Source organism: Dryobates pubescens, chromosome 7 (genome assembly GCF_014839835.1).
Source record: "Dryobates pubescens isolate bDryPub1 chromosome 7, bDryPub1.pri, whole genome shotgun sequence".
Classification (NCBI taxonomy): domain Eukaryota; kingdom Metazoa; phylum Chordata; class Aves; order Piciformes; family Picidae; genus Dryobates; species Dryobates pubescens.
In genome coordinates this window covers 14,729,446-14,744,100 of record NC_071618.1, presented here as the reverse complement: position 1 = coordinate 14,744,100, position 14,655 = coordinate 14,729,446, and the positions used below count along the sequence as shown (strand labels likewise).

At 39.3% G+C, this 14,655-nt stretch overlaps 1 protein-coding gene across 1 annotated transcript in view; it reads left to right on the top strand.

Annotated features, from left to right (window-relative positions):
- PCCA (propionyl-CoA carboxylase subunit alpha) overlaps window positions 1-14,655 on the top strand; it is a 313,957-nt gene that overhangs the window by 149,191 nt on the left and 150,111 nt on the right. Inside the window, exon 17 of the mRNA XM_054162910.1 lies at window positions 9,464-9,574. Coding sequence (XP_054018885.1) covers window positions 9,464-9,574 — 111 coding nt within the window. The remainder of the gene's footprint in view (window positions 1-9,463; window positions 9,575-14,655) is intronic.

Below are 14,655 nucleotides of genomic sequence, written 5' to 3'. Positions count from 1 at the left end.
CTCCAAATGTGCTTTTGCCTCCCTAATTTTCTTCCTACAAGACCTAGCAACATCCTTAAACCTTTCATGGGTTGCTTCACCTTTCTTCCAAAGATGATACACCCTCTCTTTTTCCCTTAGTTCTTTTAGAAGTTCATTAACCATGCAGGCTGGTCGTGAGCCCCAGTGGCTCATCTTCCGGCACATTGGCACAGCCTGTTCCTGCAGGCAAGAGTTCTTCCTTGAAGTAGGTGCAGCCCTCTTGGAGCCCTTTGTTTTTAAGGGCTGTTTCCCAAGGAACCTTCTGAGTTAGTTCCTTAAGTAGCCTGAAGTCCGCCCTCCAGAAGTCCAGAGTGGAGGTCTTCTTGCTGCCCCTCTTAGCTTGACTGAATACTGAAAATTCAATTATCTCATGGTCACTGGCCCCTAAACACCCTCCTACCACCACATCACCCACCAGACCTTCCCTATTGGTGAACCTCCCTTAAGGAAGGTTGTTGACAGGCAGAGGTTGGTCTATTCTCCCAGGCAACCAGCACCAGAACAAGAGGACACAATTTCAAGCTGTGCCAGGGGAGGTTTAGGCTGGAGGTTAGGAAGAGGTTCTACACAGAGAGAGTGATTGCCCATTGGAATGGGCTGCCCAGGCAGATGGTGGAGTCACCATCATTGGAGGTGTTTAGGAGGAGACTTGATAGGGTGCTTGGTTGCATGGCTTAGTTGATTAGGTGGTGTTGGATAATGGGTTGGACACAATGATCTTGAAGGTCTCTTCCAACCTGGTCTATTCTATTCATTGGAATGAGGTATGAGTTGCCTCCTGAGTTTGCACTGTTGTTAGTACTCCATCTTTTTCTTGCTTTTTGCCACTTTTCTTTAGAAAATTAAGGTTTTGTTTCTTCTTCTTTAATTGGAACAACAGAGATGAGAGTGTTGGAAGAATGCCTTTCAGTGTGTTTGCTGTATGTGTAAACGTGATGCGTGATTTCCCGCGTCTCAGTTTCTCTGAGGCTGTAGCACGTGTGTCATGTAATTCATGATGCTGAATAATGTGCTGATTTATTTTTTTGAAGGTATACATAAAACGCAAAATGAAGTTTTGGAAAGCTTATGTATGAAAAATGTTCTTAGCTGGTTAGATAAAAGAAATGGACTTATTTATGCAACAAGTAGAGCTAATTGTTAGTTCATCAGAGGTCTGACTGGGCAGATAGCTCATATCCTTGAGTGCAGTGATTCCTGTAGTCTTGCCTTTGACCTTTGTGTGCTTTTCATCTTCCCTGCTGATTCAAATATAAAGCAGTAACATGAAATTACCAGTCTTTGTGTAAAGTCAGCCATTCTTTTTTGAGATCCTGCTTGCTGTGGGGAGAGTGGAATGTTGTAGAACATTTGACTGAAAGAAGGGTGGGGAATAAAGAGCCGCTGAGGGAAGAGTAAGCAGCAGATAAAGCAAGAAGGAGTAGAATTGAAGGGGAAATATAGGGAGCCTCAACTGAGAGGGGGAACCTTGCCGCATGAGGTAATGAGCAAGCATGGAAACCAAGTGGTAAAAAGCTGTGGTGAATGTTTGATGGGAATGGGAATAAACAAGTGGATTCTCTGGTGTGGAGACCTGCCAGAGCCGTGATAGTGGAAACAGTTGTCTGAGTTTTTGCTGCTGTAAACACACTAATTGTGAAGGAAAAGTGTGCTGTGCTTAGTGTGAAGAAAGGGGCTTTCCAAGAAGATGCACCCAGCAAAAAAGCCCAACCCAACAACAATTTACTTTCTCTATCATATTTCAAATGGTTTTTCAGGTATGAAGGTTTTCACAATGAACTTCAGTTAAATCTGAATATCATAATTTACTGAATGATTCTGTCTTTGAAAGATTAACTTAAAAGATATTTCTCAGTGGCAGAGTTTTATACTCTCTTGTATTCTGGTCCCGTGCATGTGTGCCAGTGCACTCGTTGATGTTGTAAATTAAACAACCTGTGTAAAGCAGTTTTCTGGCTGCCTTGGTCTGAAGCAGCATATAGTGTTTGCTTGTTCTTAAAAATCGTAATTTAACAGGCCTTACTTTCTTGGTTGAACTTAAAGTGCTGCTACAGGTGGTACTACTGAACTGTGGATGCTTCCCTTTGTGTAGCAGAGGGAATGGGCTGGGAGTTCTACAAGAATCCCTGTGTTCTCTGACCCTTTGCAATAAGGACTAGCTGGTTCCCAAATATTTTGATGTGTAAGCCAGAACTGGAGAAGGAAAAGCAACGAACTTGGATCAAAACCATAAGAAGGAATTGTTGCAGGAGCTTGGTGCACAGATGGTGCTTGCAGAGAGGGAAGATTCTTCTCCTGTTTCTCTGCTTTTTTTTTAAGTGCCATTTGCAGGAGATGGAATGGGAATGGCAGCTTATCAGTGGTACATAAGGAGTTTAGACCACTGCACTATGGGGGAGAAAGAGGGAAGGACAGTTGAAGTACAGGCTGACCAAGTAAAAGAAGGCGGAAATGTTATTGATGCACTAGAAAAGAAATAAAATAAGATTATTTTGTTGGCCTTTCAGAGGAGTGGGTTGGTTTTTTACATTTTGGTGTTGTTTTGTTTTTATCAAGTTAAACTGTGGCGTTGAAAAACTACGAGAAATGCAGTGTGCTGGATGGAGGAGGTGTTGAAGGACAGGTGCTGTTGCCTCTACCTAAGCCTGTAGATACAATGTTGTCCTGCTGTTCCATTCCCCTTCTTCAGAGTGGAGTGGAGGCTGAGGGGAGAGGGTGATGGCATGATGGTCATCCAATTTTATTTCACTTGTTGTTGACAAAGCCTGCTTAACTTCTGCTTTTAGTTATTGTAGTGATTCAAGCATTGATATGTTTGCTAACACCATTAATAATGGACTGCTTAGTATAATGAAAATACTCAGAAGTACAAAATTTAGCTTTAGTTTCAAATAATGATTTTTGCAGTGTGCTGTTACCATGTGTCATCAACTTTGCCCTCATTCATTCCTGTCTATGAGTTCTGTGAGCTAAATACTTTAATATCTAGAAGAATTAATGTTTTAATTGAACATATGTTCATCTCTGAGGGTCAGGGGTGTACTTAATCTTGTGTGGGTGTTTGAGTATTGAAATTGCAAATCTGGAAAAGCCTGCCTTTTCACTTTTGGGATGGCACTTTGTATGCAGATACCCTTCTCTGAAGGGAATTGAAGCAAAACATACACTTTGAAAGACAAACAGTTGAGTGTTGATGATTTTAGGGAGCATTATGACAACTTTTAGAATTGCTGACGTGGAGGCTTGCTGGGTAGCAATCATGAATTTTGAGTTTGTGTCTTGAAAGTGATGTTTTCATAGACGGTGCAAATCTATGAAAATGTTTTTGTTTTCAGTGGAGAATAACACAATCACTGTTTCATAATGCTCAGGGCAGAGCTTTATTAATACTTCATTTTTGTTTAGAGAAATCAACTGGGATGCCTTGGCGACAATTTAGCCTTGCTATTTTATTTCTTTTTTTAAAGAGAAGCCTCTAATACTGTTTTCCACATGTCTGTGCAGTCACTAAGGATGGAGATAAAGTTCTTTCTATTCCACTTAGCGCCATTTGAAATTACAAGCAAGTGAAGTATATTCAACTGCTTATCTACAGAGAGACATGTAGGACTCCAATTAAGTTTACGTGGATAAATGCAGATTTGTGTTTGCAGATGTCAAGATGACAGAAGCTTAATACTGTAAAAAAGCTAATCAACACTGAATATGTTTAGTGTCAGTAAATATTTATAGCAAAAACATTGCCTGTAGTTTTGTGCCTTGGCATTCCAAGTTCTGATTTTTAGTGAGTAAAAGATGTGGTGTGATATCCTGTTCATAAACCTCTCAGAAAATTTTTGTTTTCTATAAAATTTTATTGCCTTTTTCTTTGTGTTTTCTTGGAAAGAGACATTAGGAGTTAGGCTAGAGTTTGTAAGTTAAAAAATCAGGTATCTATTGCAAGGCTATAAAGCAGACATGATCCAGAGAATGAGGAAGGGAAGGAAGCAACATAGGGAGACAGGTAGTATGGGGAGTGATTTATTTTGATTTTTTATATATATATATATATACTTTTTTCATTGGGGACTTCTTCAAATTGTGGTTACTCATCAGCTCTGGTCAACAGTGTGATTATTTGGTGTACTCATTCATTTGGCAATAGCTACAGTTTAACCAGAAAATTAATTGAACCTCAGTAGAATATGTTCTTTTTATATATAAACCACAAAAATACTTTTTGTTTTTATTTCTCTAGCCTTCCAGGAGTTAATTGCCAGTCTTCCCTCTTTTATAAATGTATGCTGGAAAATAGTGTGTCAAAACTGACATCCAAGAAGTACATCTTAAACTGAGCTTCTACGGATGTAATATTGTATAAAGAATACAACCAAGTGAAAAAAATAATAGAGATACAAAGAACATTGATTATTAAATGTTTTTATTATATTTTGACTTAGATAAAAGAATATGACTGTGCCTGCAGTTCTGCATCAGTCTTAACAGTGTAAAGAAATGATGCTGAAGTGAAATTTCGTTTTCTGGAGGGGAAATAAATTGATATAGTTTAGAATTTTGTTTAGTTGTTGGAAGTGCCATGGCTTGTCATGGCTTGTCAAGTTAACAAATGTGATTTTGTTCCTGGCAGACTGCAGACCAGGTCAAGAAAACGAGAAATTCCCCCAAAAACACTGCAACGTAAATACAATACACTTCAGTTTAGTGTCTTAACTTTGCATGAAATAAGCACTGCCTGTTAGCCTCTGTTTGATCCTGTGAGAGTGTGGGGCTAATGTCTGGCCAGTGTTTTGGAAGCAGCAGGTAGTCAGGAGCAAGCTGCTCTAGGGGTCCATATTTCTGTAGCCTAGCAGTTACTCACACACAGATGGAGACCTTATGAACTTTGACAGAGGTCATGCTAAATTGCAAATCTAAAACTTCTAGACTTCTGAAGGATTACACTCGTGCTTTTTTCCCCCCTCTTTTTTTAAAGCCATAGGATTGGGAACATCAGTAAAGGTATCAACTCAGTTTTAAGAAGTAGATCAGCCGTGCAGTAGTTGCTCATGTAATGGTCATGGAGACTGAGACTTTAAAATGAAACTGTTCCATACTAAAATTTCAATTTACCTGTGTAAAATACACATGTTATGTTATATTGCTTCCCAAACACCTGGATGTGTCTGCTCTACAAACTTATTAATGAATTCTGGAGCTTAAAGTATTGCAGAAGCCTCTGATTCTTTGCATGCATTTGAGTGGGAAATAATGAAGATACTCATAGTATTTTTTTTTATTTCAAGTTTTTGGGGCAGTCAGTAGAGACACCAAGCTCTCTGTCAGCTGTCATCAGCCATCATCTCACCAGGGATCTTATAGCAGTTTAGGAAATAAAAACATGAGATGATCTGGTTACACGTTGCAGTGTGTTTAAATCCTGGATTCAGTCAAAGTCGGAGAGCACTGCAGAGCTCCTCTTTTGTCTTCTTTTTATAGTCCTGAAGCTGTACTTAATAGATTAAAATTTCTGTGTTATTTCAGTTTACTATTAAAATGGGAAAATTTGGAGGGAGTTTGTAGCAGCCAAAGATATATTAATAATATTTAAAAAAAAATATGTTTAGAAGAGATGCAATATGCATTTCATTCAGTGTTTATGAAACCAGGGTCCATGAGTTACAATCTGGGTCACAGACAGTGGGGAGGCTCATACTCTTTAATCAAATGGTCAAACTTTTTGTTATCATTGAACTGGTTGTGTAATGTGCTACTTAAATGGCTCATGAACTAGTCTTTAAAGCTCTAACTTCATGATTCAGTGGGGTTGAGTCCGACTTTGACTCTGTGTTTTGAAGGTGGTTTCAGTGACGGCCACACAGAGAGCTTGAAAATTCACACCAGCAGCAGGCTGCTTTAAAACTGTTTGAACTGGTCTGCACATAAAATAACAAGAATGTTATTCATGCTTCTAAACTGGAAAAACACAAAGGGAGATGAAGTAGGAATGCAAAAGAATCTCCTTCTCTAGTCCCACCAATTCACAGTTGCTGTACCACTGGTGTCTTTGCTTTGGTGAGATTTCAGTATGGAAAAAAATATGAATAGCTTAATGTGCAGTTGAGAGACCTGAGTTTGCAGCAAATTCTTACTCATGTTATTTTAAACTGGAGCTACTAGACAAAAAGTGCAAATAACTTTGAGAGTCACGTCATCACTATTAATCATAATGACTTGTATGTAGGCATACCTAAATGTAAAGTTCAGAATCTTGTACTTTACAGGAGTTATGGGTGTACAAGTTTCCACGAGATAAACTAGTTTGTGGTATGCCAGGCCACCTTTTATACCTCATGGTGTGCACTTAACATCAAAGTTCATGTGACCTGGCAAACACAAAGCTATTTGTAGTTGCCTGTCCCTCTGACACTGAACGGAAAGAATGTGAATTACTTTGTATTTCCTGAAAGGTGAGAGTGCGTGTACTGCACAGCTGAGGTTGGATAACCACTTTTCCTACTGCAGCTTCCTCATTTATCCCTACTTGGAGTAGATGTGATAGCTGCATAGACCTGCAATTCATGCTCCTGAATCGCACGTCTATTTCAGCTTCTCTTAGGAAAAATTAATGTTTATGAGACAAGGTTATTCTGTGGTCATGTTGGGGTTGAACTGTTCCAGACCCTCAAATTTTAGGTTACACTCTCTTTCCAAGATTGAGAAGAGAGATAAGGATGGTATTTTTTCTTTTCTCTTTCTGCATTGTCTTAAACTTTCCTGTGTGGTGCTCTGAAAAGGGAATGTTACCTTCTTGAAGATTGCTTGGAGTGCCATAGGTATAAAATAAATTATCTGGGTTTTTTTTTCTCAGGTATTTTTTGTACCTCCTTTCCACTCCCACCTGCTGTGAAGACTTACTTTTAATTAGTATTTCAATGAAATTACTTTGAATAACCACCATACTTGATAATAAACTAAGTACTTCTGGCAAAGTACAGTTTACCCTTGAGTTACTAGCTTAGTTGCACAGCTATGTTAAATTAAAAGGAAAATAATGCTTGAAGGATTTCAGAAAGTTACCTAGTCTGACTGCTTGAACTAAGGTATGCCAACTATATTTGCATCCTGATAGGTATTTATTTAACCTGTTTTTAAGTGGTTTCACTGACTCCAGAATCTTTCCCTAGACAATCTTTTTCCAGTGTTAACTATCCTGAGTACATATCGTCTGCTGACACGTACTCCTGATTGTTTTTTCCAGCCTACAGTGGAAATGAGATATGGGTTATTTCTTTCCTGTCTTGAGAAAAAAATCTTCTCATCTCTGAGGAAGGGGCAAAGGACTTACTGTTTTGTGTGCAACTACTGGACTGACTCTGGCAGCATCCTTTGAGCTGTGTAACTTTAGATTGAATTTGTTAGAAGTTATCTGTCTGTGTTGGCACAAAAAGCAGGGGAGAAAGAAGGGAAATCAAAAAAGGAGGAGGAGAAGAAGAAGGGAAATCAAAAAAGGAGGAGGAGGAGAAGAAGAAGGGAAATAAAAAAAGGAGGAGGAGAAGAAGAAGAAGGGAAATAAAAAAAGGAGGAGGAGAAGAAGAAGAAGGGAAATAAAAAAAGGAGGAGGAGAAGAAGAAGAAGGGAAATAAAAAAAGGAGGAGGAGAAGAAGAAGAAGGGAAAAAAAAAAAGGAGGAGGAGAAGAAGAAGAAGGGAAAAAAAGGAGGAGGAGAAGAAGAAGAAGGGAAATAAAAAAAGGAGGAGGAGGAGGAGAAGAAGAAGGGAAATAAAGGAGGAGGAGGAGGAGAAGAAGAAGGGGGGAAATAAAAAAAGGAGGAGAAGAAGAAGAAGGGGGGAAATAAAGGAGGAGGAGGAGAAGAAGAAGGGGGGAAATAAAGGAGGAGGAGGAGAAGAAGAAGGGGGGAAATAAAGGAGGAGGAGGAGAAGAAGAAGGGGGGAAATAAAGGAGGAGGAGGAGAAGAAGAAGGGGGGAAATAAAGGAGGAGGAGGAGAAGAAGAAGGGGGGAAATAAAAATAGGAGGAGGAGAAGAAGAAGGGGGAAAATAAAAATAGGAGGAGGAGAAGAAGAAGGGGGGAAATAAAAATAGGAGGAGGAGAAGAAGAAGGGGGGAAATAAAAATAGGAGAGGAGGAGGCTGAGAAATGGAGTTGAAGGAGATGAAGTTCAGAAGTGTGACAGTCAAAGGACAAAGGTGGCTATAGAAGCTCATTGTAATTTTTCAATTAAAGGAATGTGGGGCGAGGGAGAGACTGTATTCCTAGCAGGATTGTGGAATGGTGCTAAAGGAGGAGTGGGGCATTTGATAAAAGAATCTCTTATAAATGATAACAATATTACAAAGTTATGTATAAGTGATAATATTTTTTACTGTTTTTCATTACTGTAATTGGAGCGTAATCTGGCACATTATTTTTCACTGGATTGTGCATATGTAAGGTATCAGGATGATATGGTGCACCAGTGTTTACTGGAACTGGGATGATACAATCATGAATAATCTGTCATTTCAAGGACATGGGTCTGGTCTTGCCCAGATCTGCTAGGACTGAACCAGAAGTCTGTCGCTGTCATTTATTTTACCACATGTTGGAATTAGCCTTGATGGGGTGAAATTTTGGAAAGTTGGCTTCTTGATTAAATGGAGTATTTAAGGATAGTATCTTGAGGGAGCAGTGAACAAAATTGATCACAAAATCACAGAAACATTCAGGTTGGAAAAGACCCTCATGATCACCAGTCCAACCGATAACCCTACTGTACAAGGTTCACCCCTAAACCATATTCCTAAGCACTGCACCCAAATGACCTTTAAACACATCCAGAGTTGGTGACTCAGCCACCTTCCTGGGCAGCACATTCCGATGCCTGACCACTCTTTCCATGAAAAAAGTTTTCCTGATGTCCAGTCTAAACCTACCCAGTGGCAGCTTGAGGCCATTCCCTCTTACTCTATCACCAATTACCTGTGAGAAGAGACCAGCACCAGCCTCTCCACAATGTCCTTTCAGACAGTTGCAGATTCTCCTCAGCCTCCTCTTTTTCAAACTAAACAGTCCCAGCTCCTTCAGCTGCTCTTCATAAGATTTATTCTCCAGGCCCTTCACCATCTTTGTTGCCCTCCTCTGCACTCACTCCAGCACCTCAACATCTCTCATGTATTGAGGTGCCCAAAACTGAACAGAGTACTTGAGGTATGGCCTCACCAGAGCCAAGTACAAGGGGACAATTACCTTCCTACCCCTGCTGGACACAGCATTTCTAATACAAGCCAGGATGCCATTGGCTTTCTTGGCCATCTGGGCACATACAGATACTGATTACATCTCTTCTGTGATCTCTAATTTGTGAACAATTAGTTATTCTATAAAGAGCTCTTATTTTTACAGGTTGTTTCCTACTGTAGCTTGATTAATATGTGTGCTTGTTTTTGTGTTGACTTTTTGTTTGCAGGTGTGGCTCACAATATTTCTTTACTGCGAGAAGTGATCGTCCATCCACGCTTTGTTCAAGGAGATATCAGTACGAAATTCCTGCCTGAAGTCTATCCTCATGGTTTCAAAGGTTTGTTCTCTTTGGAAGTGTTTATTTTTGACTTGAGAGGTGGTGTTCCTCTATATTTATAGACTGACATGGTCCCCAATCGGGCTTTACTTTATTTCCCTCCCTCAAATATATCTGTGCATATATGCAACTAAGAGTTTTCAAATAGTGCATAGTATAATGGAAACAGTTACTTTCTTCACTTTCAGGAGGGCACAATGTGTACTTGTAGTGACAAAATAACAAATGGGGTATGTCCAACGTTAAGAAAAAAAATGTAGGTGGTACAAAGTATGTAAAATAAGCATCAGTTCATCTCTACTATGCTCTTGTGCTTTGTTGCAGACAGTGCTCTTTCTGTTAACTGAAGATAAAATTTCTCTTTATTCAACACTATTGCTTTTCAAGTGAGTTGGTACAGCATGTTTAGAATTGCCCTTTAGCATCCTTTGTATTCACTGTAGTTTTTTCAGAGGGGTCTGTCATTTCATCTGAGTATTTCAGTAATGTGGTTTTACTACTCATTACACACAGTAATGGGCATCATCTTGAAATTAACAACTCATACAGTAGGTTAACAAACATAAATGCAAATGTTTCTTTGCAGCACACTAAACAACTCAGCTGCAAAAGTATGTAACAACAGTTGGTAGAGAAATCATAGAATAGTTCAGGCTGGAAGAGACTTCCGAAGGCCATCTAGTCCGACCTCACCACAGTCAGCAGGGACATCCTCAGCTAGACCAGGTTGCCCAGGGCCTCGTTGAAGTAAAGAGATTTGTCTTCTCATATTTTAAAAGGTTGTCTTCTCTCTGAGACAATCTACTGTAGATGTATTCTTGACCAGTGTGGTCAGAGACTCAGTCCTAAACAGGCCTCACACTTCAGCCAGCATTCATCAAGTAGAACCTCTGTATGATTTGGAAAAAAACCCAACCAAAACCAAACAGAAAGGGACAATACTTATAGCTCATCATTTTTGTGTTCTTTATGTATCCTGTGGAGATTCCTTTCTCCCTTATTCATCATTAATCCGATGTGGCAGAATCTTCATCCTGCTTTGGAGATGACACTGCCAGATTGGCAATCACTGGACATGACTGGCACCTTGCCACTTTCTAGTCTCATTATGAAGCAGAGCAGATTTTTCTTACCTCAGGACTCGGTGTGTGAGTTTGGTGCAAAGATTATTCATCCACAGAACTACTTCCTGTCATGGTGTAATGGGCAACTCTATGTGATATAGTCCTACAAGTGAGATTAATCCATCCAGCTTGTTATTGGCTCCTGACTGTGACCAAAGGGATAGGAGTTAGTCACTTTGGGTGGAAGTAAGCTTGTGATGGTTGAAGCTCAAATGTTCCTTTGTCTTCTTTGCTAAGGTGTACTTAACTAATCTTCGGGTAACTCACTTGGCTTTCATCCAGCATAGATTTGAGGGTACTCTGATCTGCTCTGAAAGCTCAGTGCTGCTGATTAGCTGGTCTGTCTCCCTTCCCTGACACTTTAATACAGAATCCCATGTTCCGTCTCTTTTATGGTTCTGGGACTTTTCAATCCTTTTTCTCCTTCAGTCCTTTTAGGGACTCAGTTCTCTAAACCACCAGAAAACTGCAATTTTTTTATGGTTCCTGCTTTTGTTGGAGTAATTTTTTGAGAATTCTTGGGTTGACTTAGATCATGAAGGAAGCTGGTGAACTTCAGCAGGTGTGTGAAGTGAGTGGCAGGCCGGGAAAAAGGAGAAAGGAATGGAGGAAAAAACCAAAGATGCTAGATAGATTTATAACAAAAATGGCCTCACCTCACACAACAGGGAACAACAAAAATATAAGCTGTTCTACCCTTGTTTGTGATAATGTATCTGCTTGTAAGAGGCTTAAACAGGTTTTACTGATCCAGGAGGAGACCTCTTGCTTTGTATTTTTGGCTGTGGAAAGGCACTCTTGTCTTTTGGTTTTTCAGTCTTGTGTTAATGTTTTACATTGCAATGTTAGCTTCCTTAGACTTGTTGGTCTGCAGGTTGTAGGTGACAAGAAATACGTTTTGGGATCATCTGCCTTGAACTGTATATGGACATATTTGTGTGCACATACACGCTGATGCAAATGGCTGATGAGTCTTGCAGTTTGAGGTAAATAAGGACAATATTGTATTAAGAGAATCTTAAAGATAAGCTTTTGCTACCAGAAGACACAGGAAGAAATACTGTGGCAGTTTATAGTAAAAACTAGTGCATGACACAGGTGCAATGATGTGGTGGTTTTAGGCTATGCCTTTAAAATTTAGTTACAAATTTTGAGCAGAAAAGTAGAAAAATATAAATAAATCACTATTGGACATAAAAAGGAAAACAAAAGATTATTCTAAGCCAATTCATTGGATAAATATCTAGAATAAGAGGAGCTGTACCATAACAATTCTTCCCTTTTCTCTTCTGATCTTGGCTGTTTTTGCTTCGCTTGGGAGATAACCTGCTTTTGGCCGGCCTTAGCTAAATCTAACTTCTCTGCTCCTTTCTCTTGTCCCTTTTCTACAGGGGTGTAAGGGAAGGAGAAGCTAGTAGCTTCTCCTGGTCCTTGGCCGGGGGGGTCTTTGTACTGTTTATTAATTGTAAATATCTGTATAATATTGTAAATACTGTGTATTTTGTACATATTCATTGCATTCCATTGTAGAGTGTAGATTTTGCTTGTAAATACAGCTTCATTTGCTTCTAACTGAGTTGGTCTGGCGAAGTTAATGTTGGAGGGAAACTTCAACCCACCAGAAATGATTAGACTTTGTTTCTTTGTATGAAAAGTCTGGCTTCTCTGGAGAGAAAGAGCAGAAGTTCTGATGGACAATCCTTTATGTTAACGGATTTCTAATACAGAAGGGAAGGAAGAGGAAGTGCCTCTCTTTCCCTGAGCTGTGTATTGGCTTCCATGTATCAAATGCAAGTATACATTAACCTTCTTAATGTTAAAAAATTGAAGATGTCATTATTTTAAAGCATTTGTATTTCAAGTCAGTACAGATTCAAAGCTTGCTGAGGTAACTGGGAGTCTTTGTAATGATGTAGATGCTCTGTTTCAGACCCTTCCTGCTTAAGGAAAAAAAAAAAAAAGTCAAATTTGACAGTATTTTTTCAAGTACCTATTAAAAAATGTTTCTGTAAGTGAAGAGACTGTAATGGGAACTGTTGAAGGCAAGCAGATGGTGGGCAGATGACAAGTAGAAACAGCAAGGAAGAAAGAACTAATTTATGCAATGTAAGTCTTCTATTCACTTCAACTAATTTTTAATATAAATACCCAGGGTCGATTTTGCTAGGAGGATTTAAAAATCAAATAATTATCTTAATATTGGTTGTAAAAGATATACAGCTGTAAAAAGAAAAATAATTTAAAAAATCTGGGATAATCTGAAAAATTAGAGCAATGTGTATCCAAAGTGGATTTGGAAGCACCTAGAAATATGTGCTGTTGTTAACAATAGGAATCCATACTGTGTTTTAAGTTTGGAAAACCTAAGAAATAAAAAAAGATCCGTGCAGATGTGTGCTGTATTCATGCTGGAGCACAGCCGGGTGTATTTTGTTTGTAAACTGCACAGTGGCCACTGTTAGTCAACACTGATGGTAAGTAATGAATGTCAGCTGTGCTCTTTCTGGTGGCTGCGTGAAATACTGGCCCCTGTCTTATGTGCATTTTCCTTCAAATGTAAATATTAAATTTAATCTTACTTAAAGTGAAGTCAGAGATGCTTTGTTTTCCAGTCTCATTTCAAGGATTTTGTTCTAAACCCTTTGTTAGTAGGCCTTTACTATAAGAAAAAATTAATTAGAAATATCTTTGCAGCTTTTCCATTAACCCGTGATGCCCACTTCAAATGACATCTAGAATGGGAATGTTTAGTAATTTTTATGATTAGAGTTTAACTCTTCCTTCCCTTCTTGAAATAAGCATCCATTAACAAAGCCAGTTTGTTCATTGTAAGTTATTTTAGAATACTGCTGTGCTGAAAGTAACCTTGTTCAGGGTATAATTCGTGTGGGAAAACCCTTTGTGTGTGATACCCTTTTGTTGCCTGCATGTGAGGGATGGACAGTTAGAATACCGGCTGCCAGTGAGTCAGCTGGACTGGGTTATTGCTGTGGGTATACATGCATGTTTTGGGAGGAGTGTGGATCTGAGGGTGGGTGGAGCAACACTGATTATGTCAGGTGCTACAAATACAGTTATCTCATAGTAGCTTCCGAGTACTTTGCTCACACGATACAAATGCTTGCCAAGCATGCAGAAGTAGCCCATTCTACTAGACAGAGTATTATCAGGTGCGCTGTCCTTGTACAGCTTCTAAGCTGCCTGGTATGCATTTGTACTTCCTAACCTGCCTGATGAGAAAGGAATATACTATTTATTAATTCTGTTTAATAGACACAGAAATTAGCTCTATTTTCACAAAGATCTAAGAGCAGTCTTTGACAGACCAAATGAAAGTCAAAGTCTCTCTGGTAGAGACATCCTGTGCAAACGAGTAGTAGTGTGTTTTCCAAGAGATTATTGCAGAAGTAGTACCAAAACCTAAGGAATCCTTTACTTCCCTTCTTCTAGCATGTTTAACTAACTTGAGTGGAGAGAAAGAGCAGAAGTTCTGATGGACAATCCTTTATGTTAACTGATTGCTAATACAGAAGGGAAGAGGAAGTGCCTCTCTTTCCCTGAGCTATGTATTGGCTCCAAAGACTCCGTGAGTTGAAGGCTTTCAGATGTTTGTTGCGATTATTTAGGTTGGAGGAAATGATTACTCCACTTTACTCAATGCTTATTAAACCATCTCTAGAATACTGTCCCCATAGATGGCATATAAGGAAGATGTCAATAAACTTGAGTAAATCTAGCAGAGCCATTAGGTTGGTGGTAGGCTTGGGAGGGAGGATCTGTGAGAAGATGCTGGGAGAACTTGCTTGTTTAGCCTGGAAATAGGACCGTTCCGGCTGGGCCTAATGGCAACCATATAAGGGGGTTCCCGAGAAAATTAAGCCAGACTCTTCAGTGAGTTGCACAGCAACAGAGCAAGAGACTGTGGTCATGAATTAGAGACTTTCAAGACCTGACTGC